General features: G+C 40.3%; 2 protein-coding genes across 4 annotated transcripts in view; both read right to left on the bottom strand.

The window, feature by feature from the left end:
* Positions 1-6,328, bottom strand: part of znhit6 (zinc finger HIT-type containing 6) — a 31,067-nt gene extending 24,739 nt beyond the window's left edge. Inside the window, exons 1-5 of one of the 3 annotated variants that reach the window (XM_047588324.1) lie at positions 6,114-6,328; positions 5,866-5,931; positions 3,153-3,259; positions 2,932-3,017; positions 717-820 (exon numbers count right to left, since the gene is read on the bottom strand). In XM_047588324.1, the coding sequence (XP_047444280.1) occupies positions 717-820; positions 2,932-3,017; positions 3,153-3,259; positions 5,866-5,931; positions 6,114-6,226 (476 nt within the window). In that variant the 5' untranslated portion in view covers positions 6,227-6,328. The remainder of the gene's footprint in view (positions 1-716; positions 821-2,931; positions 3,018-3,152; positions 3,260-5,865; positions 5,932-6,113) is intronic. The other 2 variants (XM_047588323.1, XM_047588322.1) reach the window with 2 other exon arrangements.
* Positions 6,329-7,440: 1,112 nt separating this feature from the next.
* Positions 7,441-22,416, bottom strand: part of LOC125009606 (collagen alpha-1(XXIV) chain) — a 72,948-nt gene continuing 57,972 nt past the window's right edge. Inside the window, exons 41-60 of the mRNA XM_047587683.1 lie at positions 22,126-22,179; positions 21,928-21,984; positions 21,034-21,087; positions 19,968-20,021; positions 19,617-19,670; positions 18,224-18,277; positions 17,153-17,260; positions 15,003-15,110; positions 14,767-14,874; positions 13,484-13,537; positions 13,315-13,377; positions 12,761-12,814; positions 12,633-12,668; positions 11,676-11,711; positions 10,952-10,978; positions 10,109-10,174; positions 9,840-10,008; positions 9,619-9,728; positions 9,178-9,414; positions 7,441-8,804 (exon numbers count right to left, since the gene is read on the bottom strand). Of these exons, the coding sequence (XP_047443639.1) occupies positions 8,658-8,804; positions 9,178-9,414; positions 9,619-9,728; positions 9,840-10,008; positions 10,109-10,174; positions 10,952-10,978; positions 11,676-11,711; positions 12,633-12,668; positions 12,761-12,814; positions 13,315-13,377; positions 13,484-13,537; positions 14,767-14,874; positions 15,003-15,110; positions 17,153-17,260; positions 18,224-18,277; positions 19,617-19,670; positions 19,968-20,021; positions 21,034-21,087; positions 21,928-21,984; positions 22,126-22,179 (1,650 nt within the window). The 3' untranslated portion in view covers positions 7,441-8,657. The remainder of the gene's footprint in view (positions 8,805-9,177; positions 9,415-9,618; positions 9,729-9,839; positions 10,009-10,108; positions 10,175-10,951; positions 10,979-11,675; positions 11,712-12,632; positions 12,669-12,760; positions 12,815-13,314; positions 13,378-13,483; positions 13,538-14,766; positions 14,875-15,002; positions 15,111-17,152; positions 17,261-18,223; positions 18,278-19,616; positions 19,671-19,967; positions 20,022-21,033; positions 21,088-21,927; positions 21,985-22,125; positions 22,180-22,416) is intronic.

The raw sequence follows: 22,416 nt of genomic DNA, 5'->3' as shown, positions 1-22,416 counted from the left end.
TAATCAGTATCAGGAGACATTAGATATTATTGATATCGGGGTCAATCCAGGCATTTCTAAAGAGATCGGATCGTTATTTGGGCTCGATCTTTTGCAGTTATTTGATTTGTGTCTGCCATAAACCAAAACCACGTCCATGTCAGAGGTGTCAAAAAAATAAAAAGAATAAGAAAAGGAGACAACTTGTTCTTCTGTTTTAGTGGTGGCTGGCAAGCCTCAAAGCTGTCAAGAACCAAGAAGACGAACCAAAATTTTACTGCGTTGTACTCTAAAAGCCTTTATGAGGAAATATTGTTTATTTAAGATCAGATGGGGACCTGGATCGGCCGATGCAGAATATGAAAAGGTTGGTATTGGATTGGGGTCCTGGGGTCCTAAAAATCATTATCAGGACATCACTAATCAAATCAACATGTACCAGGATATATTGTAAGTATGTGTTGGAAGTTTAAAACCCAAAACTCAAAAACAGGCCACGCTGAAATGTCTTGGAAGCAGCTGTATATTCTTGCAATTCTACTGCAGCTGCAGCCTCAGCCTGTCTCCACTGGACTGCTAAATGTCCCTTTGCAGCACATCCTCAGAACTCATATTAATTAAAAGACACAATTTCTGCTGTTGAGAATGTAGTTACTTGTTTGATGAGTTACCTTTACCTAAGGACTGGGCATATTATATAAAGCAATAATTTCTGTTTTAAGAAACAGTTTTCTTACTTTGTGAGGAAGAAGGTGGAGTTCTCTCTGCTCTTGGTGAACGAGACGGGGAGGAACCTCAGCGTGATGTTCATCTTCCTGGCGCTGGCTGCCAACTTCTTCGCCTGGACGACATAAAATTAAAAGGTGGTTTTAGATGAGAAAAGGTTATTTCATGTATAAAATAGTAAATGGACAGAAAATCAATCAGGGCCGAGTTTAAAACAGAGTCATCACCATGTTCATATCATGGTATTTTTCTAAATTCTAATGGCATCACGGCATTTTTTTTCTTTCATGCATAATCACCTGTTCACAACATTTTCTACTGGTTGAGAGAGGAATTAATGCAGTAGATTGACTAAGGATGGACTATTTTACTGTGATGATGAATAAATATTGTAGAATAATCCCATATTAGTAGTAAAACGGGTTTGCATGGTCCCGTGTTAGCATTCCCTGCTGATGTGGAAATCTGGGCACATTCACAGCTCGGAGATAAACTAAATAAATAAATGTTACCAAGATGAAATGAAGAAACAGGGACAATTACTGTTTCATAGGTTTGTTTTGACATATTTATTCACAATTAAACATATTTAAACTGCTATGTCTGTAAAGTCAATAGCAGCGTTACCGGCTACTGTAATAACTGTAGTCTGCGCGCAATTTCTTTTTTTTCTCATTCACAAAAAGCTAAGACTGGGGACACTTTTGGGGACATCTTTAGCTGGGGTACAGGTCATCCAAAACGGGGACTGTCTCCAGAATTCAGGGACGTCTGGTCACTCTAAAAACACCCAAACAACCAACAGACAGACGGTCCTCTCGTTCTGCTGCTTTTTAACCCTACCTCTAACCCTAAGCCTTTTTCAGACCTTTCCATCTTCACCACGCCTCACAGTGATGCAGTCTCACCATGTGTGTTTAGAAGTGGTACATTGAAAATAGTCAGGTCTGAAACAGTGTGTTGCGATACACGCTGTGTAATCAAATACAACAATATGCCGGTATATTAAAAATTCATATCATAGCGAAAGAATTCCGGTATGAATCGGTAGACCACCCAGCCCTACGACTCATTATATTGAGTTTATGATTGTGTCACAAACTAAACTAATAGTAGAACAAAGAGCTCAACAAAGGCTCAAAAACAAAGTATAACCAAACAACCAGGAGACCTTTACCAAATATCTCACAGCAGCATACTTTGAAAAAAACAACAGGATGTAACAGGAAGTGTCTATTCTTAGCATTGAGGAGATTGGATGGGACCACAGACTGGCTGACATCTCAGCTCAGTGGAAAAGTCAGTGGGGGGAAAGAATAAATACGCCCAAATACCAGACATCTGTTCTGCATTAATAAAGCCGGCTGCGCAAGTTTCATCAACAATTAAACCGAAGACGGCCTGAACCTTCATCTAAATTTGAAAGGACAAGGGCCGTTTCTTTCTGGCTCCTTAATAACGTCAGACTTGCAGCCTGAGACGATAAAAGAGATTTATTAAAAAGGTAGGGCTATACGGGGCTAATAACAGATTACTGCACTTGCCACGTCCTGGAGGAAACCCAAAATCCCAAAGCTCATCATGCGCCAGGCCTTTATCTCCCTGCGAATAAACCTCATTATTTTGATTGATTTGCGATCGCTGAAGCAGGCGCTGCCTCTAAAAAATTCCATAAAAGGCACAGGTAATGGCTGGTATGATGTCTTACACAAACGAATGTCTGTGGTTTGGAGTGGCGGCGGTACGCGTTACATAACTGCAGCCACAAATTACACAAGAGAAGCTATAAAAAGAGAGAAATACTCTCATGATGATGAGTTCGTCTGCCTTGAAGTTTTCACAAATATGACGCCCAACACAGATCTTCAACATCTAGACACCACATGCAATATTATAGAGAAGATTCTGATGATCTGATAAGATATAAGTAGAGTCAGGTCAATGTAGAGATGTATCCCAACTTTACAGTCAGCAATAAATTCACTCAATACATAAAAATGACAAGTTTTCAATGTTGCAGCCCTGGTCGGTTCTTATCTGACATCACTGGCCTCTATTATTTATTCGTGCAGTATTTCCTTAATAGCTGATATTCTCCAGTATTTCTGTGGTAGTTTTATCTGCATTCTTTAATTCACATCAATCTAAAACTAATTTCAGCATATAGTCTTTGTCAAGCTTCTTAACATTAGGCACACGAGATGACAGGGCCAATTAATGACTCACTTTTAAAGTGATACGAGGAACTTGGATGAGGTTGTCTCTGGTGGCGCTGTCCGCAAATCGTCCGGTGTCTTCCAGAAACCTGTAATCTACAGCACACAGGACGAACACATATCATGAAAAGAGCAGCATTCATTTACACTATACCAAACACTGCTAATAAAGTCAACTATTTTTTATGGTTGAACAAATAAAAAAGTGCAGAAGAAAAAGGAGACGCTCACCACTGAGAAGATTCATTTCATCAAAGTGTGACAGGGTCACGAACGCAGTTTTATTTCTAACTCCACTGCATCCTGAATCTTCTTTGTGTTTCCTCACACACAACAAGCTGGTAAATATAAACACAACATGTTTTTTTTATTATGAGGCCAAACAGGAATTTGATTTGGTGGCATTTCAGCTTTGGTACCGACAGCACCGAAAAAATAGCACTAAGACAACTGGGAAAAGAGAGATTGATCCACTAATGTCTTTATGGACCTTGCTTTGTGCACTGGTGCCCACTCATGTTGGAACGGGAAGGGACCATCCCAAAAGGGCTCCCACAAATCAGGTATGGAATTGTCCAAAATCTCTTGGTACGCTGGATCATTCTCGAATCGAGGACCCTTTCACTGGAGCTGAGGGGCCAAACCCAAAACGCCAAAGTCAGATAAGAATTATTCTCCTGGCAACCGCCAAATCCAGATTGGTCCATCAGATTGCCAGATAGAGAGATGTGATTCGTCACTACAGAAAACACGTCTCCACTGCTCTAGAGTCCAGTGGCGGTGTACTTTACACCACTGCACCCGACACTTGGTGAAGTACGGCTTGGATGCAGCTGCTCGGCCATTGAAACCCATCCCATGAAGCTCTCTACGCACTGTTCTTGAGTTAATCTGAAGGTCACGTGCATTTTGAAGGTCCGTAGTGACTGACCCTGAAGAAAGTTGGCGACCTCTGCACAAAATGCACCTCTGACACCCGTTTGTCATCTTACATGGTCGGTCACTTTGTGCCGGAGCTGCTGTTGTTGTTCGCCTTATGAGGAGTGTTAGTGGTTATAATACCACTGACAGTTGACTGTGGAATATTTAATAGCGAGGAAATGTCACAACTTGAGCTGTTATTAAATGCAACTATCTAACCTCTAACTTATGAACAATTAACACACATTTCATCCATTATTTACATTCCAGTGAGTCTGTCCAATCAGAACAATTCACAGAAAACAATCTGGTCTTTCAAAACAACAACGTCCAACAACAATGTTTGTCCTCCACCTCAGACTGAAACACTTTTACTGTCTCAACGTATTTATTATGAGAAATGAGAAAACAGCTCCAGCAAAACGAAAACGAGAGCAGAAAATGATGCAACATTTAAGGGCTGGATGAATAAAAACATGCTACTTGCACGTAGTCTTGCCTGCACCTGAAAGTCATCCAGGATGGAAAGTTGGAATGTTTTACAACACACTACTACTGCGTTGGCAACAGTGAACGAAAACAGCCACCTGCCTCCAGAGCAAATGGTGGTTATACATTGTAACCCCGGATTCTATACATCTGTATAGAAGAAGTACATTGCGTTAAGTGGTATCAGCTGTTGTATTGCGTTTGTATAAGTGCATTAGCAAAATTCTGGACAACTGCCCGACGCTCCCTCCTTAAAAACCTATATTTTTCTAAAGTCATAATGATTTTTAGAAGTTTCAGCCAAATACAGAATAACTTCCATCAACTCAGTCCTGATGTTATCACAGCCACTAGCATGAGACGGACAACTCCGCAGAGGCATAAAAACACACACATTAAAAGAAAAGAAAACCTTGGGATTTAATCTGAAACCTGAAAAGGTTGATTCCCAGGCTCTTGCTGAGCGACAGGTATTTGGCCGGTCTCAGGCTGCAGCCTTGAAACTATGCAGGAGGAATGCCGAACGGAGCCCAAAACAACAGGCAACAATGAGGAAAAGGGGAAGGACGTTAACTCATGACTGTTGATAGGTCTTTACTGAATTTTTCAGTTATGACCTTTATTGTGCCATTTACTACCTGAAGGTTAAGCCGTAAAGAAGCGAGTCCTAGACGGCTGAGATTTCCAGTGGCATGTTGTTCCTGGCCATGAATCTAATGTACACTTCAGTCAAAAAGAACAAAAGCACGGCCGTGAGTCAGTCATAAATAAGTTTTTGCACGAAAAGGTGGAAGGGGAAAAAATATATCCGCACATAAATCTCAAGTGTTTGTTGCTTTTATTCTGCAAAAACACAAGTGCTTCTCTGTTTTTGGTACGATAAAACTGTCACGGACAAATATTAAGGGTAGAAAAAGGTTCAAATCCCAGGACTGATGTTGGGAAGAAATGTGCAAGCGTGGAGTGAATGAAAAGTTTCTCTTTAACCGCATGATTCCATCAAGATCACTAAATCTAAACTATCAAAAAGTCACGGGCAAAAGAAAACCAGGGAAAACGGCGAATGCACGGTGAGTCCTCCATGGATTGGACTTATTTGTCCAGCATATCCCACTAATGTTCGATTGGATTGAGATCTGGGGAATTTAGAGGCTGGGCCAACACCTTAAACTTATTGTTGTGCTCCTGCTTTGTGGCAGGGTGCAATATCCAGCTGAAAGAGGCTGCTGTTATCAAGGAATACCCTTCTTTCTCCCTTTCTCACAATGCATCCTGGTGTAAAGTGTTTCACAGGTACGAGATGTACAAGAAAACAGACCATGCCACCTTCATGTCCATCCTGTGGCCAGTAACTTCACCACTTTAACAGGTACTAACCACTGCAGCTTGTTGTTGTTGTTGATCCAAATCCTGCTCATTTTTTTCCTCCTTTGAGGACAACAACTTCCCCTGCTGCCTGTCAGTGGTCATAATGTGATGGCCGATGTGTGTGTTTGCTAATAAGATTTTACTGCTTTCTACTTGATGATCTCACCTGCACGAGTGTGTGAGGCACGCTGGACACCTGTACTTCGCCTCGTCTGAGCCACAAACGCCACAGCTGCGGGACAGACAGCACATCAGAGTACAGATTACAAACTGTCAAACAGGTTTACGCGGGAGCACACGAGAAATAAACTTCAGATGAAATGCAGCTGCGCGGAGCGATAAAACAAGCAGACATGAGGCAAACACGAACACGTTGACTCCACTTTTCTGCTCACGTCCGGCTCAATGACCCACCTGGAGAGAGAAATCTTCCTCTTCGTGCCTCTCTCGTCATGTTCGCTGTCGTCCACTCGGCTCTCCGCAGAAGACATCATCGTGTGCGCCGTCGGCACAATTATTGAGCACATAACACAGACGAGGAGTTGTCAGCTACACGTTTGACAAAACGGCCGGTGTGGGCACCAAAACAAACCCGTCTTCCGCTTGCAGGGACGGCACGTGGAGATGACTTCCGGTTAGACGTCTGCTCGCTGTCGCCCCCTGGTGTCAGACTGTAAGAACTACAGCGCTCTGCATCACTATGTACTAGAAGTAGCTCTATTGATAAAAAATGAAAAAATAAATAATAAATGCAGATCTGGTTTTTGTATGCTCAGCTAACCCTGCTTTATTTCCATCCTCTGTGAATACTGATTGATTGATTTCTTTATTTGAGTGCCATGCACATTATTGTGCCTAGCCTATAGGCTAACAGGGCACTATACAATATATGTTTAAACAATTCAAAGATGGCAAGCAATAAAAAAAGAAGAAATCTTATGCATTGAGCAGCTCATACAACAATAAAAAAAAACATAAAAATACAATAATAGCCTTGATATCCATGCTTTTTAAATAAATCTGTCTAAAACACAAGTCTCCTCCTTGAAGAACCTATTATTGAATAGAACCAACATATTGTACTCAGACATCTAAAATAAATAATAATAATGAGGAATGTAAAAGGAGGACTATACAGTGCCAGACCCTCTCCGTTCCTGGCCCATGGATATTAAACACGAGAACATATGAGGCGTGTTTATAGACATTTTAACGTGTCATAGCAGGAAAGGTGTAGGTGTATTAATGATGGTTCTATTCCAGTTTGCTGCTTTTCTTTCATAGCTTACTGGGACACCAAAGGAAATTCAGACATTATTTATGTTAGTGGTTCTTCCTGTGCTTTTCCAGTTTGTAAAAAACCCACTACTGTTGAGATTTCTTTGAGACATATTTTATCTTTCTCCGATGTACGCACATGCATTGATCAGCAGTTTGCATGTCTGAAACGGTCTAGTTCTGTATGAGATTAAGTTTTCTTTCTTAAGTGTGCGCGCTCACTTTCAAACCTGGAAACAGCCCCTAACGACTGTTGTCTTTAACTATCGGGTTACTCAGAGCAAATTAAAATGAGGGGTTGATAGATTTAAGACCAAGCTCCAGGGTACTTCAGTGGTGGTACTGAGTGAGGGGTAGGTGGGTGCACTACTTTCAATTTGCCCTTTTTAATTTATCTGCATCCAGGTCGAACCTTTCATTGTGCATTCAGTAGCATTCAGTCAGAAAAATAAGTACCAAACCATTTGTGGATAAAATGCTCCATTTATTTGTTTGTAAAATTATTTATTATTTACACATTTGCATCCCGTCCTATGCTCCACAGACTTAATATAATGACAATTTTCTGAAATTTAACTTAAGAGTATGACGATAGTTTTCTTTTTTTGTCAGACTCCGACCTAGTGCCAGTCCTTTGAATGAACTGAGAAATGAATGAACATACAGTCACAGGTATGAAACTCCTTTTAAACATAAATACTGTTGTTAGACTGAGTTGTGGCTGAGTTCTCTGAGAGTACAACTTACTGTGTTACAGTAATGCAAACAAAAAAAAAGGTTATAAATAAACATACAGTATGCTGTCAAAATATACACAGGAAATGTCACTGATGACTCTTCTTATTCTTTGTTGCAGCACCAATGATAGGTTTCCCATGAGGAACCCACCACATAGAAGGAAAAGCTACAAAAATATGTAGTGTATCAAAAAAAATGGTTCATAAATTAGAAATGACCAAATCAACATAAGTACTTATACAACATAACAAATCTCGATGTAACCGGTACATACAACACAAATGACTAACTTGACATTAGCAACTATTCTATAAAGTAAATAAGCAGGTAGAGGTAGAGGACCATCTGTCACGGTGTACGGGTCCGACTGAGACAAAGACAAAAACATTATGAAAACAATGTCAAATAAAGTCTCTGATAGGAAAATTAAGTATGAAAGCAGTCACACATTACCCACATGCTATTGCACTCATATTAACCTTTAGTTAGACAGTGCCCTATGCAGAGGCTTGGCACGACCTTCCGGGTTGGGCTCCTGCTCATGATGGCCTGGGTGTGTTTGGGTGAGAGGGGAGACTGAGTGTGGATAGGCTGCTGCATTATGAAGCCATACCCTGAGGTCAGGGAGTACTATGGGTTCATATGCAGGGAACCTAACCACCGCTCAACTAAAATGAAACTAAACGTTACACATTTATTTGATAAATATCTGCATATATTGTTCTCTTCTGGCCTCTCTGCGCTGATGTTCCACAAAGTTCTTCCACGTTAGTCTTGCACGCGATTGGACATTGGGCAATTGTTACTCTCAAAGTCCCAGCCAACACAAACTATCATGGACACTCGCTCAGGCTTGCCGTGCAAGGCTCTTTGGTAGGGAGGCATTTTTAAATGTCTGTAAGTGGTTTATGTAAGTGGGTTCTAGGAGGAGCAGTGTTGGTGTCAGAGGAAGCAGACCGGACCGGTTTCTATGTGACGCTGACTTCTGAGCTGTGAAGTGGGAAACTCCTGAAGTTCTACAATAGGTAGCTGACAACTGTCCTGAGTGTGGAAGAAGAAATGTGACTGGTGCCAGCTGCCATCTTGGATCTGAAACAAGAAAAGTCCAGGAGAGGAAAACAAACAGTGATTGATGTATTCCTCATCCAAACATTTAATAAATTCAGAAAGCATTTTAAAATTTGCTCATCTGTTTAAAAACAACTCACTGAATTTATTAGTTGACATCTTGTGTGACGTAACAAAAACAATGCTTCTCAGCTTTCTAAGCATGTGCTGAGTTGTATAGTCGAACTGTCAAATAACTACTAACTTTTTTCTATCCAATCAGCAATGACTGATAGTAGCCATACCCACTTCTGAAAGCCAACAAAACAAACGTTTTATCATCATGCCCGTTCAGTTCTGTTTCATTCAGTGATGCCAAGTAAAGTGATGGTGTCTCTGCTGTCTCATGTGTTACCTTGCACTCATCTTGTAGCACATGTGGTTCAAGTAGTGTGTCTTTCTCAAACATTTGTTTGTTCCAGCCACGAAACCGGATCCTGGTGTTGTCTCCGTGTATTGGTCCGGCAGAGCTGAAGCTGTCTGTGGTGCCGTAGGGTGGATCACTCAGGCAGTGGAGCGTGATGTTTTGGCTAGCCTCTGTGCTCAGTAAATGGAGAAACTTCATTTGGACTTTGCCTACACCAAACACCATCTGTGGGAGAAAGAACAGACAGTTTGTACTCTGATTATTGAGTCATCATAACCACACTGGATAATGACCTTTCATGTGACGCAACGTCTCCGGAATCTGAGCAAAAGTGTAAATTATTATTGAATTCCAAAGTTTAGGTCATAATGAATATTTAATTCTTCTGGATTAAACATGTGGGCCTGCTTTTGACTACTTCAGTATTACCTTATCAGATGTCACTGGATGTAAACAAGTCTGCCCCCCTGCAGTGAAGTTGCAGAATACTCTGAAAGCATCAGAAGTACAGCCCAGGTTTGGATCAACCCAGAACCAACCTAAAAGACAAGATTTAAACAGACAGAGGGAGACAGAGAGTGAGACCATCTACTTAATGACAGCACAGTCCTGTCATCCCACCGGTGCAGTATAATGGAGACAAAACTCACCGTCTTTGATCTTGTGCTGACAGTCCAGCAGGTCTTTACAGACCCGAGCCGGGTTCTCCCTCGTGCCCAGAGGCTCCTTGATGCTCTCAATCACACTGCTAAGGTAATGTAAGGTCTTAAGGATCTCTGTGTTCTGGTCCGGCAGGCTCATCTCCATGTTCTGGAAACTCTGGTTAAGGAAGGAAAGACAAAACAATCAAATAAGTCAAATAAACTGGAGGTGCCTCCATTACAGTTCCAACACATAGTGGCCTCAGTGAGAACTCTACCTCTGTCCTGAGGACGCCACTGGAGTCAGATAGACTGTAGACTGCTGAGTCATCATATATCTGCCTCTGTGGATTCAAAATCAACATATAATGTTCAGGGAATAACAGATTCAGTGCCTTGTTCATTATTAAAGATTTTAATCTGTAGGCTTGTTCACCGGTTATAGTCACATAACCGGTTTAATACACGTCCAGTTTAAAGAGAAAACTTTCATAGAATCAGAATACACATTAATTCCTACGAACAGCAGTAAAATAAGTCTTGTGTCAACAAACCGTCACATTCCTGACTTCAGTAGGGGAAAGAAAAACTCATTCAGCTCAGTGTAAACACCCCAGCTATCACCTAATGTGCGTAAACATATGGTCGTGTTTCTGCCTTCTTAGAACTGTTCAAACAGGAGAACGTTGCTCAGAAAAATGACACCTGATCGACAGCTACTGAAAAGGATCAAAGTTCCATTTAGTCAGTTTTCTTATCATTTTAGCAAATTATTTGTTGGCTCATCTACAGCAAGAAAGGAAACAGGTGCTCGCCCTGCTTTTATCATATCCCGGAAGAATTTTTCCTTTTTCTCTGAAAGTCTTTTAAAGCTTGGAATGGCACATATCTTAGGTTTCCGGAAAGAACAGAAATATAACACACCAACCAGAACGATATAAACATATAACTGGGTCAGGTCACTGGGCTGCATGAAAGAAGATATCTTTTTTAAAATTACGCAAGCGCTGTATATTTTTAGTATTTCTGGTCCAAATCCCCTGTATTTGAGAACAGAAACAAGACTCCTCTGTACAGCTGATCCTGCCTGTCTCTCTATGTTACTGACACTAAGTACTTACTGTTGGACCGGGAGCACCAGGGGGTCCCTATGGTGGGAGCAAAGAAGAAGACAAAATGAATAAGGCAGTGAAAAATGATCGTGCTGTGGTCAGTTCACTTCCTGGTCTGTCATGTACAGTGTGTGTCAATGGGTTCTGTGAGGCTATATTACAGGAACAAGTTTGAGTGTGCAAACCGCTGAACTGCCTTATCCTGGCTGAATGACTTTGGGGTGAAGTAGTTTCTTAATCCTGGTTTTTACTTGTGCATCCGCCCACAGGGCAATCAGATGTGGTGTGTTGATGTGTTGGTATCCTTCTGTAAAGGAGTTTTTCTTTGTACTGTCATCAGAGGTGACTAGAACTGAGAAGTCTGAATTGGAGCTAATGATGAACAGCAGTTACCTTTACTGAAATCACTGTAACAAAGAAAGGATGTCTGAGTGGGTGGTGAATGGGAGGCAGAAGAAAGGAGAAATATTCATGTGGCCGCTGAGAAATGAACTTCCAAGTAATTACAGCTGTTGTGGTGTGTGTGACATGTAGTCACAGTTCTGGGGAAGTATATGTAAGAACCGAGACAAGAATCATAAATCTGGTTCTAGCCTTGTAACGGTTTAATATAACTAATGACAGCAAACTGTTACATGCTTTCCCAGAGTCAAAAAAATAAAAGGTACCTCATCATAAGTTACAATTTAAAATGAAAAAACGCTGAAATGTGATAGTTAAAGCTGACACTTACTCTAGGTCCTGGACTTCCCTGTGGTCCTTGAGGCCCCTGAAAGTGTAAGACAAGTAAAAAAAAAAAAGCGTTGAAGTGATTCATAAATTACATTTTCTTTTATTCTGGTGAAGACGCCACTGCTTTCACTTTGCTTTAACTACACCTTACATGAACACACACAATAGATAGAGCTGAGATGTATTTGGATGGTTATGGATTTAACAATCTCTATGATGCTGTGAGGTTCAGTAGTAGTATTCTTCAGTATGTGGTCACCTAGTGCCCCCTCTGGCTGACCAGGCACCAAACACCTTTCTGTAGTGGCTACCAGGGAAGCTGGACTTTCTTAGTCTGTTGGTGGGATTTCATGTAGTTCCGGTCCATAAATGTGAAAGTAAGCACATATTTGACAACATCAATATTGAGAGAAAGGGTAGAATTAGGGGGCCACTCAGTGAGTGTGCGGTAGTGTGAATTGCGTAGGGGTTTCAGGCTGAACTAAGAACCTAACTAGAGTTTACATTACAGACTGGGAACAGGGATATAGAAGTGACTATGAGGACTGGTCTGTGGTTTGCCATGCTAACATTTTGACTAGGCCTTTCCTCAACGGTGTTTACACAAGAAGGTCTGAAAGTAGCGTTAGGCCCCACAGCAAGCTCCAGGAGATGGAACAGCTGTGACTCATCCAAAGTGATCTACAGATCACATAAACAGAACCACCACTAGACCCCAGCTTAAATTCATGCATCTGTTAAGCACAGTTGGCATCATCTACAGCATCTATTTCTTACAACCACAACCCGGCTGATAACCAGCTCAGCACTTCTTTCTCAGTAACTCTTTCTCAGTAACTCAGTGTTACTGTGATGTAGTTATAAAGTATATCTTTATGTAATTACACATGTGGAAAATTATTGCACTGATCTTAAGAGACTTTTTTGTTTGTGACTGTCGGCCTGAATTACATCTTACCATTTCGCCATTGTTTCCTTTTGGTCCCCTCGGCCCCTGCAGAAAAGAAAAAGAAAATATAAAGACATTATATCCCATAACAACCATCTTGTCGTATAATTCTCACAGGCAGACACATGGAAACCTACAGGTTTTCCCATTGGGCCCATTGTTCCTTCAGGTCCTACAGGTCCAGTGAATCCCTGAAACAAATAAGATTGAGAATCAACAAACAAGTTTGAATTTACACCTTCTAGACACTGATGCTGAAAAGTAGTAGTTACAATGTGCATAATCTCAAGTGTCCTGAGCTAATTAATAAATCTATTACATAAAGTCAGTTTGGTTTCTGCTGCTCCATTACTTTCATCACTTAACACACTGTCAAAATCAGTCTTAATTTCAACATCCTGACTCTTGTTCAATCATCTGTTCGCTGAAATCATCAATTCCAATGAGTCCCAAGTTCCTTTAAATTCAATGCAATATTGTCTCATATGTTCTCATCCTGGTTGTCCAGTGCAATCTCCACCCAGGGGCGTCCCGTCCCTTTCTGTCCCTATGAAGTCGCTTCTCACTGGAGACTAACTATTCGCACAAACTTCTGATGTGTGCCAGTGTGGGGTTTGACTTCCAGCTGTCCATCTGAAAACAGTACCATGGTGTGTCTACCTAATATTATTTTGAATTGTAATAAACTTACCAGAATCCCTACAGGGCCTTTAGGACCAGGGAAGCCTCTCAGTCCCAAATCACCAGTCGGCCCCTGTTTGAATGTAAAGAGTTCTTATAGATTGGCTGGGATTTTCATTTTTTTTTTTTTTTAATCATCTTTAATAGTTTAAACATTGGTTTGCTATTCAGTCTCTTACCTTTGGCCCTGGAAAGCCCAGCAAACCAACCATTCCCAGATCTCCAGATTCCCCCTTAAAGCAGAAAACAACATCACACAGCTGTCGTAATGATACTTAGTGATATTTAGTATGATTATCATATAATAAGATGATACAGTGTTTTATTTTACAGCTCCAGACACAGCAGGACTGAGAACTAAGGGATAATAGCCTTTATAAAAAGAATGGTCCTTTTCAAAGAACTAGGACACACACAAAGCTTATGTGTGGAAGTACAGTATCCCCAGCAAAAAACTCACATACCATTCCTAGACGAACATTTTGTGGGGATGGATATCTTTATTCTGTATCTGAGCACTGTCTGCGGTTCAGAGTTTCAGACACTGTGTTTGTACAGCCAGTCATTCACGTCCTTTAGACAGATCCACTTTCAAACCAGTGACTTTGGCTGGGAAACTCTATTCACTGCAAAGTGTAAAGGGATCCGACCCAAGAGCCTGAGTCTCCTCTCTGTTTCACGAGCATCAATGGAGATGACTAGAGGAGGGAGGTGAGAGTGAGGGATTGAACATATTTTCTTTTTTCTCATTCTTTGAGAAGTTACATAAGTAAAGTGGAGCACCTCTTTTCCAGGTCCCTGGAGTGTAAGGATCTTACATAACTTGGCCTTAACAGGCGGAATGTTTCCATTCCAGGTTTCGCCCAGATAATTTGTTACTCCACTCATGGTGGAAAAGTGTCAAGACGCTCACATTTCAAACCCCACCACAGAATGGCTACATGGGCCCCTGAAGCTATATTTAGAGAGGTATTCAAGAATGAATATAAGCTTATAAAACCCTATTTTAACAAGAACATTCTTAGGGATGAAAAAGAAAAGTGGGGACCTCCAGTGTTATGACTTGAGTAATTAAAAAATCATGTGGAAGATGCAACATTTAAAAACATTTTTTAACATAAAAACCATTAAAAAAATATATCAGTCCAATGGCAAAACAGGGACAGAACAGAAGGACAGCGTTTCATCAAAAGGAACATTTTTACATACATGCCTTTTTATGTTGCATTAAAATCCAACGGGACTACCCATTGATTTGCTGTTGATGCACAGTTTAGTTAGAAAATGCTGTTTACATATTTGAACCTCGAAGAGTTTCAGTCAAATTTCCAATAAAAAAAACACCTGCCACAACGTTCACAGCATTCTTACAGGAAAACGTGTTTTACAAACCATAGATAAAAGCTTATTTTAAGGTAGACTTTTGTTCTAAATCACAAATGCCTGGATTTAATGAACTCACTGGTTGTCCTTTAGGTCCTGGATCACCTTTTCTGCCCTGGTCACCTGTAGCTCCCTCCATGCCTTTTATTCCAGAGGCTCCTCTGTCCCCTGGGAGGCCGAGTTCTCCCTGAACCAACAAAGACAGAGGATAAAAAATATTCATGAAATATTTCTTCAGCTGAGATGTTTTTTTTTTTTTTTTTTCATCTGTCAAAACACACTGCAACAACATAAAACAGATTAGGTCATTTCCACCTTCTGGCCAGGCGGTCCTCTTTCTCCAGGTGGTCCAGGAAGTCCGAGCTCTCCTCTGGGACCTGGACGAGCAGCAGGTCCCTCCGCTCCCACCGAGCCTCTCTGGCCCTGAATGGAATAAAAAAATTTGTTTCCAATGTTAAACAACAACAAATAATTTACAGGATGGTTAGTTCAATTTATACACAAAGAGAATTAGTTTAATGGATTGATGGATTGTTTAAAAGACTGAAGCAAAATGGTTTTAAATGTAAAAGGTTTAAGGGTCATTAGAAAATCCAATTTTTAAATAATTGCCTCTGTGTTTACTGAGGTTTCCTGTGGTTACACTGTATTTGCTGATGCACTGCCGATTTCAATTATCTGCAGAGATAAATAATCTCCTTTGATGTTATTTGAGGCCAAGGTTTTTCATTGGTTTGAATCCCAAGAAGAAATGTGCAAGGGTGGAGTGAATGCATCCATGGCAGTTCTGGCCTTAAGTAAGGGTTCTCCCTGAACCAATAAAGACAAAGGACCAAAGGAACCAAATCCCCTGAGCTACCAGGACGCTGCATGTGGACCCACTGGTCCAAGTGAGCCTACTACCTTGCAGTGAGAATATTCCCTGTATACAAATGGATGGATAGAATGCTGAGGAAACAACTCCAAGCATTATATATAGCATTATATCTAGGTTATACCTATGCAATAGGCTAAGTACTGAAAAATAAAAAATGAAACCTGGAAATGTGATTTCACATTGTTCACTTGTTCATGTGTAAAAACAAATCTAAATGTGCGGTACATGACGGCCTGCTCTTAAAGTGTATCCATACAGCTCAGTGCCTGTTACTGAATGACTGCCTCTCATCGCAGACCTCAGCAGGTTTCTGCTCCATCAGCAGTGCGGTAAGGCAGAACGGAGTGAGTGATATTGGAATAACAGATTGAGGTTGTCGCCTCACATATAGCTTCTGTGCCTTAAAGTCAGTGAGGAAAGGAACCAAGTTGGAATTGCACCATTGTCGGTTTACAGGGTGAGACTAGCAACAATCTGCTGGTGCTGAGAATTAAATCAGAATAACCTATTCAACCCTCACACATGCTCTGACAAATGAGAGGAAAAACATGATGTTATAGGATTACAGAAATACTATGCAGTAGTTATGGATCATAATTAAATATTGTCACAGTTGATGAGATGGTGTTTGAAACACCTGTGTGATACCTGAATTTCAAAATAAGAGTGTGGATCTTAAAATGCAGCTTAATATGTTTGAAACCAGGGAGTGATTTTGTTGCTCACTATTTTCACACAGTCCAAATGTGGAAAAGAATGAATAAGATGACCATTGTTATGTGACTTATAACTACCAAGGAGAGAGGGGGTAAGGGCTGTAAAGCCTTCTGGTCTGGGAACTGTACACTTGTGGAAGTCTTCTAGTGAATAACAATATAATTCCACCCCAGCTGAAAAACATGTGTTGCCAAAATTGCTTGACTTTTATACCAAATTATTAATTTTGTAAATGAAAGACCTTGGCTTTCCAACTCTTGGCAGAAAAAGAAAAGACAGAGACATTCATGCAGGAAATCCCAGTTCATTCTGGTTTGCTTGAGTTAAGCCACTGCGTTGCAACCAGAGGAAGCCAATCAAATTAAACAAAGTATTTAATGATTAGTCAAACTAAAACTCCAAAAACAACAGATCGAAACAGCTGAGGCAGGCTGGGGAAACAGGCTACAAATGAAATACCTGTGCTAAGCGGACAATGTCGTAAAGGTTAGAATGACGAGTAAATGTTTAGTAAAGTTTGTATAGTGTCTCCTGAGACGTCAGTGCACTTGTGGACTGCTGCATTGCTGCATGAGCCTCCCTAAATCTTTCCAATACAAACCACAAGTCTGCTATAGAGATCTAAGGAAATGCCCTGTTGACAGTTTAGTTATGCAAGTTAAGCCCTGTCTCCTTCTGTGGCCTACATTTATGATGGTGAGAAAACCCCAATCAAAAACATTTGCCCTTTATATTTATAATAAATATATAGTTGTCAAAAAATGGAATGCAAACCAACCAGGTCAATATTTGCTGGTCATCCAAAAGTCAAATAAACAAATAATTATCTTAAGCGATGCACTGCTGTTGATGAGATAATGTCACCAATTACCTGCCGTCCTTTTATTCCTGGTAGTCCTGGTAAGCCAGTCAGTCCTGGGGGACCTTCTGGCCCTGGATAACCCCTCAGTCCCATGAGCCCAGGTAAACCAGTCAGGCCCTGGAAGATGACAATGTCAGTCAAATGCAATCTGATAAATATGGCTTAACCTGTATGTGGTAACTATCTTAACGTTAAAGTTTTTTTTTTTTCTTATTCAACTTTATCTCAGTTAACTGGTTGTTTACACACTATTCACAACTTTCATTTTAAAATCTTAATTAACTTCAGAATCCTATTTAACAGCCAGAAGTAGCTGCAGTTTCATTTGATTGCTGCAGTCCCTGTGATAATGCATGTGACAATTCAAAACTTTGAAAATCTGCCTCAGGCACATTTCCAGGCATGACCACCTCCACTCTTACTACTATACACGGTTTCTACACTCATATTCTTTGTCTGACATTTATCATGAGGCACCAAAGTTCAACATCTGGAATTCTGAGACTGAAACAACATCCGAATAATATCTGATTATCCTTTTCCTGACCCTAACCAACAGATGACGTGGTTTAGCAATATATATGTACAATATTGCTGAATGCGACAAACATTTTCTTCTTTACATTTTACTTTTACAGTCAACACATTTTATTTGACTTGTTCAAATGTAGTCAAACCTCATGCATAACTGTGTTGGTTGGGTTTTTAAATTAAGTGAGATTAGTGTTAAATGCTACGCTGTACCACTTAAGCATCGCATGACATAGAATACATGTAGCGTAGCATTTAGGAGGTAATCCAGCATTAAGAGTTGGTTCATTTTCTGGTTGTTGTGTTTTGTGTGCACTGAGATCATTCATCGCTACTATTTTTTCCCCCAATTACTCCCACCTATTGCACTTTTCAGTAGCTCTGTTGAATCTCTGTCCTTTTCATCTGCAGTGCTGGTAAATTGTAAACAGACAATACTTTGGTGAGGCTGAAATTACTCAGCTAACCACTGTGAAATGTTGCTTTCTGTTTTACTGAATCTTCTGTTTCTCTTAGCCATGCAGTTAGTTGAGATGGTGTGATACTCACTTCAGTGCCAGCAGCTCCAGTCAGACCCCTTGCTCCTTTCTTTCCAGCTGCACCCTACAACACAGAAAGAATAAAACATACATGGGTACTCAGAAAAAAAAAAACCCACTGAGAACTATATATCTTGTTCTTCACTTAAATTTTAAAGACAATGTCTAATACAAGTCTCATGGAGACTGGAATGTATTAGACCAGGCAGTCAAAGAGATATAGTGTACACATCTGTTATATATGCCAACTCAAAAGGTGTGTGTGGTGTAAAACTATCACAGGAAACTTCCACTATTTACATACATGTGCATACTTCAAAGACATAACAATAAAATAAAATAATATATATTTGGATGGTTATTTATCTACAGTCCCAATCAGATATCCTTCAAGGAACACTTTATTGAAGCCATCAGTCTGAAAGAGGAGTACTGCAGATCCAAAAATTTCCAGTGTTTCCTGGCAAGCTACAAACGTTTCTAAACAGATGGGTGTACATGCTGACATCCCGCACAAGTAGTGAGTAAAATTGTTCAATAAAGTTGTTCAATACTTTAATTACAATCAGATAAACAAATCATTACTAATTTTCTTGATTTTCTATCCTTCCTTAGCCATCATGCTAGCTAACTTCCCTGCCAAGTTGACACTGATTAATCTGAGGGCAGCTGATGATCACATGGCCACTGGGGTTCTACTTTTCAGGATCAATGTTCCAACTGCAAATGCTAAATTAAATAAATTAAAATCAGTCCTTTGTGATCAGTGTGTTGTCCATATGCACAGTAAAAAATCAAACTTACATGCTTTCTTAGTATGGGAACTAATCATCGATGCAATCTGTTTCATACGTGAAGGAATGTCAGAGATAACTATCTGGAAACTTGTGTTTCTTCACTATAAAAATGCTATATGTACCCTGGAGGAGGCTCAAAGTTATTTCACGGGGGAAATAAAGGTAATCAAATGCCTGAGACAAGTTTGAGGTCTTTGAGGAATAACAGACAAGACAAATAACCTGTTAGTTCAAGAAAGCACACATTACAGAAAGATGATATCTAAGGACCAAAGAACAAAAGGAACTTATCCTTCATAACATCAACAGAAACAAGGCTGTGACGAGTTGTATTTCCAGAGTGGCTGTCAAGTTCAAAGCGTTGAACTTAGCTCAGCAGAAATCATCAAGCATGACATGATGATCAATTAACACAATGAATGGTGGTGCTTTGCTAACAAATGCATGGTTGGTCTCATTCTGGCAGCAAACACAAACAGATTTCTTTTCACTTGTGTTAAGTATGAACCCGTCCCTCCATCTCATTAGCAGAGAGAAATATTACACTCTTTTATCTTTACTACACATGAGTGAAAAGATGAACATGCAATTTTCGCAGTGACTCACTGGCACTCCTATTTCTCCTTTTGGACCTGGTTCCCCAGCGAGGCCTGGTGACCCCTTCACAACAAGAGAACAAATAGAAAACACACAAAAACAAACATTACAAAATTAATGAATCCACAAAATTAACAACAACAATAAATGACAAAAGGGCAAATATACCTAAATACAAGAGAATGAATGGAATTACACTTTCTTCTCTTTCCAGTTAGTTCACTATTGGTTATTTCATGTGTATAAAAAAATGCTGATACAGTGATTTAAATACACTAACCAAACATACACAAAGACCAACGAGTATAGTATTATTATCCCATATTGTAGCAATTGTACTACAGGCATTGTCTGACTTACGGGGGGGCCTTGTGGTCCAACAGCCCCACGAGATCCAATGGTACCAACATGGCCCTGAAATATAAATTTAATATATGGTTATACACACCTGTCATTCTCTGTGTTTCGCTAAACTAGCAGGACCATACTCAAAGCCAAGTGACTGCATGCGTACTCTCAGGAGCACTATTTTCACATGAAGTAAAGGACTCAATTACAAGCTCGACAGCACTAAAACAATATACAACGGTTTCCAAGTCAGGTTTTTATGTATACCATTAAGACAGGCCACTGGTGGCTCATACTAAGACATCTATAAATTTGCCAACAGAAAGCCAAAAGTGACCTATTACGGTATTTAATTTAAGTGTAGAGGGGAATGGTGAAACAAATGCCAAGCTAAGTATTAGTTTTTATGGCTTTAACCTCCACTGGAGATGGAAATTGGTTGAGAATAACTTCGAGTGATTCCTTACAGAACTGTGCCTACGATGGTTATACAACTGTTACACAATTGTACTGTGGTATGAGATACAGGCTCAATTCTGGAACATATCAATCTAGAAAATAATGCTTGTACATGTACAGTATTCTGAATCTTTGAGTTGGTAATTTTATAGTTTTTGTTAACTGTCTTATGTATAAAATCAATCAAAAGAAGGACAAGACATTAAAAAGAACCTACAGAATAACACATCAAAAGACACGTGTATTCAAAACCCTCAAAAACTTGTCAAACTTGTTGCCCTCTCAACATGTTGCAGCCTCACATGTTGATAGATTAGACTAACATTACAAATGCCAACTTGTCAAAATAAAATAATTAAAACACAAACTCGCTTGTTTGTAGCGGTGAACGTTTGATTTGTCCGTACCCTCTCTGAGAGCCAAGAGTTCAGAGGCCTGAAAGGCATGAAGCAACAAAAACACCAGATTTTCCCAGCCTTATTGCTGGGGATCTGGTAATCCTCTCCAACATGTGTGGTCTGCCCTTATCTGAGCAGAGCAGTGTTTCAATAGAGCATCAAAAGCTGGCTGAGTGGTGTCTGTGCGATATGCCTGATGTTGACTTAATGGTTTTGTCTACCTGATATCCTTCATCCCCTGGTTCTCCACGCTCTCCTCGTTCACCTGGAGGCCCCTGTGTAGGCACAAACGCACGCACATGAGCACACGCATGGCTTCCTTTCACGTACCTTCAGCTGAGCTGTGACTTAAAGGCAGTAATTCCTCAGGCCAACACAAACAAAACATATTCTATAAATGTGACCTACAAGTCTTAGTTGGGGCTGCAACAAAACAGAGGCTGTCATTGTATTGCTCATACTTTCTACTGCATTTCTTCTGCGTTTCTTTGCCAACTTGATAATCTAATTTTACTCATAAGGAAGGTTCCTTTCTATACCTGAGCAGACAGCCAGTAACCCTGACTGTTCCTGTTTAGGGCAGTCTCAGTGGCCACATCCATCCTCAGAGAGTATTATGGTCATGTTACTGTATAGCCGTGAGCTTTCCCAAGCTGCTAAGACTCTTTGATATGTCCTGATCCTCTTTTGATATTAGTCTAAGACTTTGGTTTCTTGGTCACAGCAGAATAATTCTTGAGGTAATTTGGGGTGAATAATCACCTTCCCTGGCGCTTGTTCTCGTCTTAATTAAAACATTTAAAATTTTGAATAATGAGCTTTCAGTTTCAGTTTTATCAACATTTATGTTTATGACAGTGTTGTGATAAAACCTCCAACAAAGCTGGTTAATTGTTCCGTCTGCAAGTGCGACACACGGACTGATAATCGGATCCTTGTGCATGACAAATGAGGAAAAGAAACACCGACACAAAAAAGAGAGCGCATTTGGTGCTGAGCTCAAGAGCTAATAGGATTAACTTTTACTTCCAGTGTCAATCTGGTATTTAAATGTCTTGGGTTAAACAGAGCGAGGAGTGTTCAGAAAGGAGAGTTTAAAGGAAAGCAAGACCTACTGGTTCACCTAAGGGCCCTGGTGGTCCTGGGGTCTTATTGTCCTCGCCTGGATACCCCTGGAATGTACCAAAACACACACAATCACACACGTACAATCACAGGCGACCACACTGTACTTTGAAGTACTTTGCATTAATGTACCAAATCCAAGTATGCAAATATTTCTATTTCAAACACTACTTCAGGTATCGTATTACCTTTTCACCTTTGGGCCCTGGTGGTCCAATGGGCCCAGACTTGCCAAAGTGACCCTTAAAAAAAGAAAGAAATGTGATGACTGTATACAGTAAAGTTGCCATGCTTCCACCGGCTGCAGCATGTTTCTTTGAGGAACGCGAGTTCCTTGTGTAGGCTGTTAACATAGTAATCAGAACTGTTTGATGTAAACAAAATTCCATGTAGAGAAGCTCTTCTTATCTGTCACTTGAGGATTTATGTTCTTGGCACAGATTCAGAAATCACTCTGCAATCTGAGTCAATAATGAATG

The sequence above is a fragment of the Mugil cephalus genome, chromosome 6 (genome assembly GCF_022458985.1).
Source record: "Mugil cephalus isolate CIBA_MC_2020 chromosome 6, CIBA_Mcephalus_1.1, whole genome shotgun sequence".
Classification (NCBI taxonomy): Eukaryota; Metazoa; Chordata; class Actinopteri; order Mugiliformes; family Mugilidae; genus Mugil; species Mugil cephalus.
This window is presented reverse-complemented; position numbering and strand designations above follow the sequence as displayed.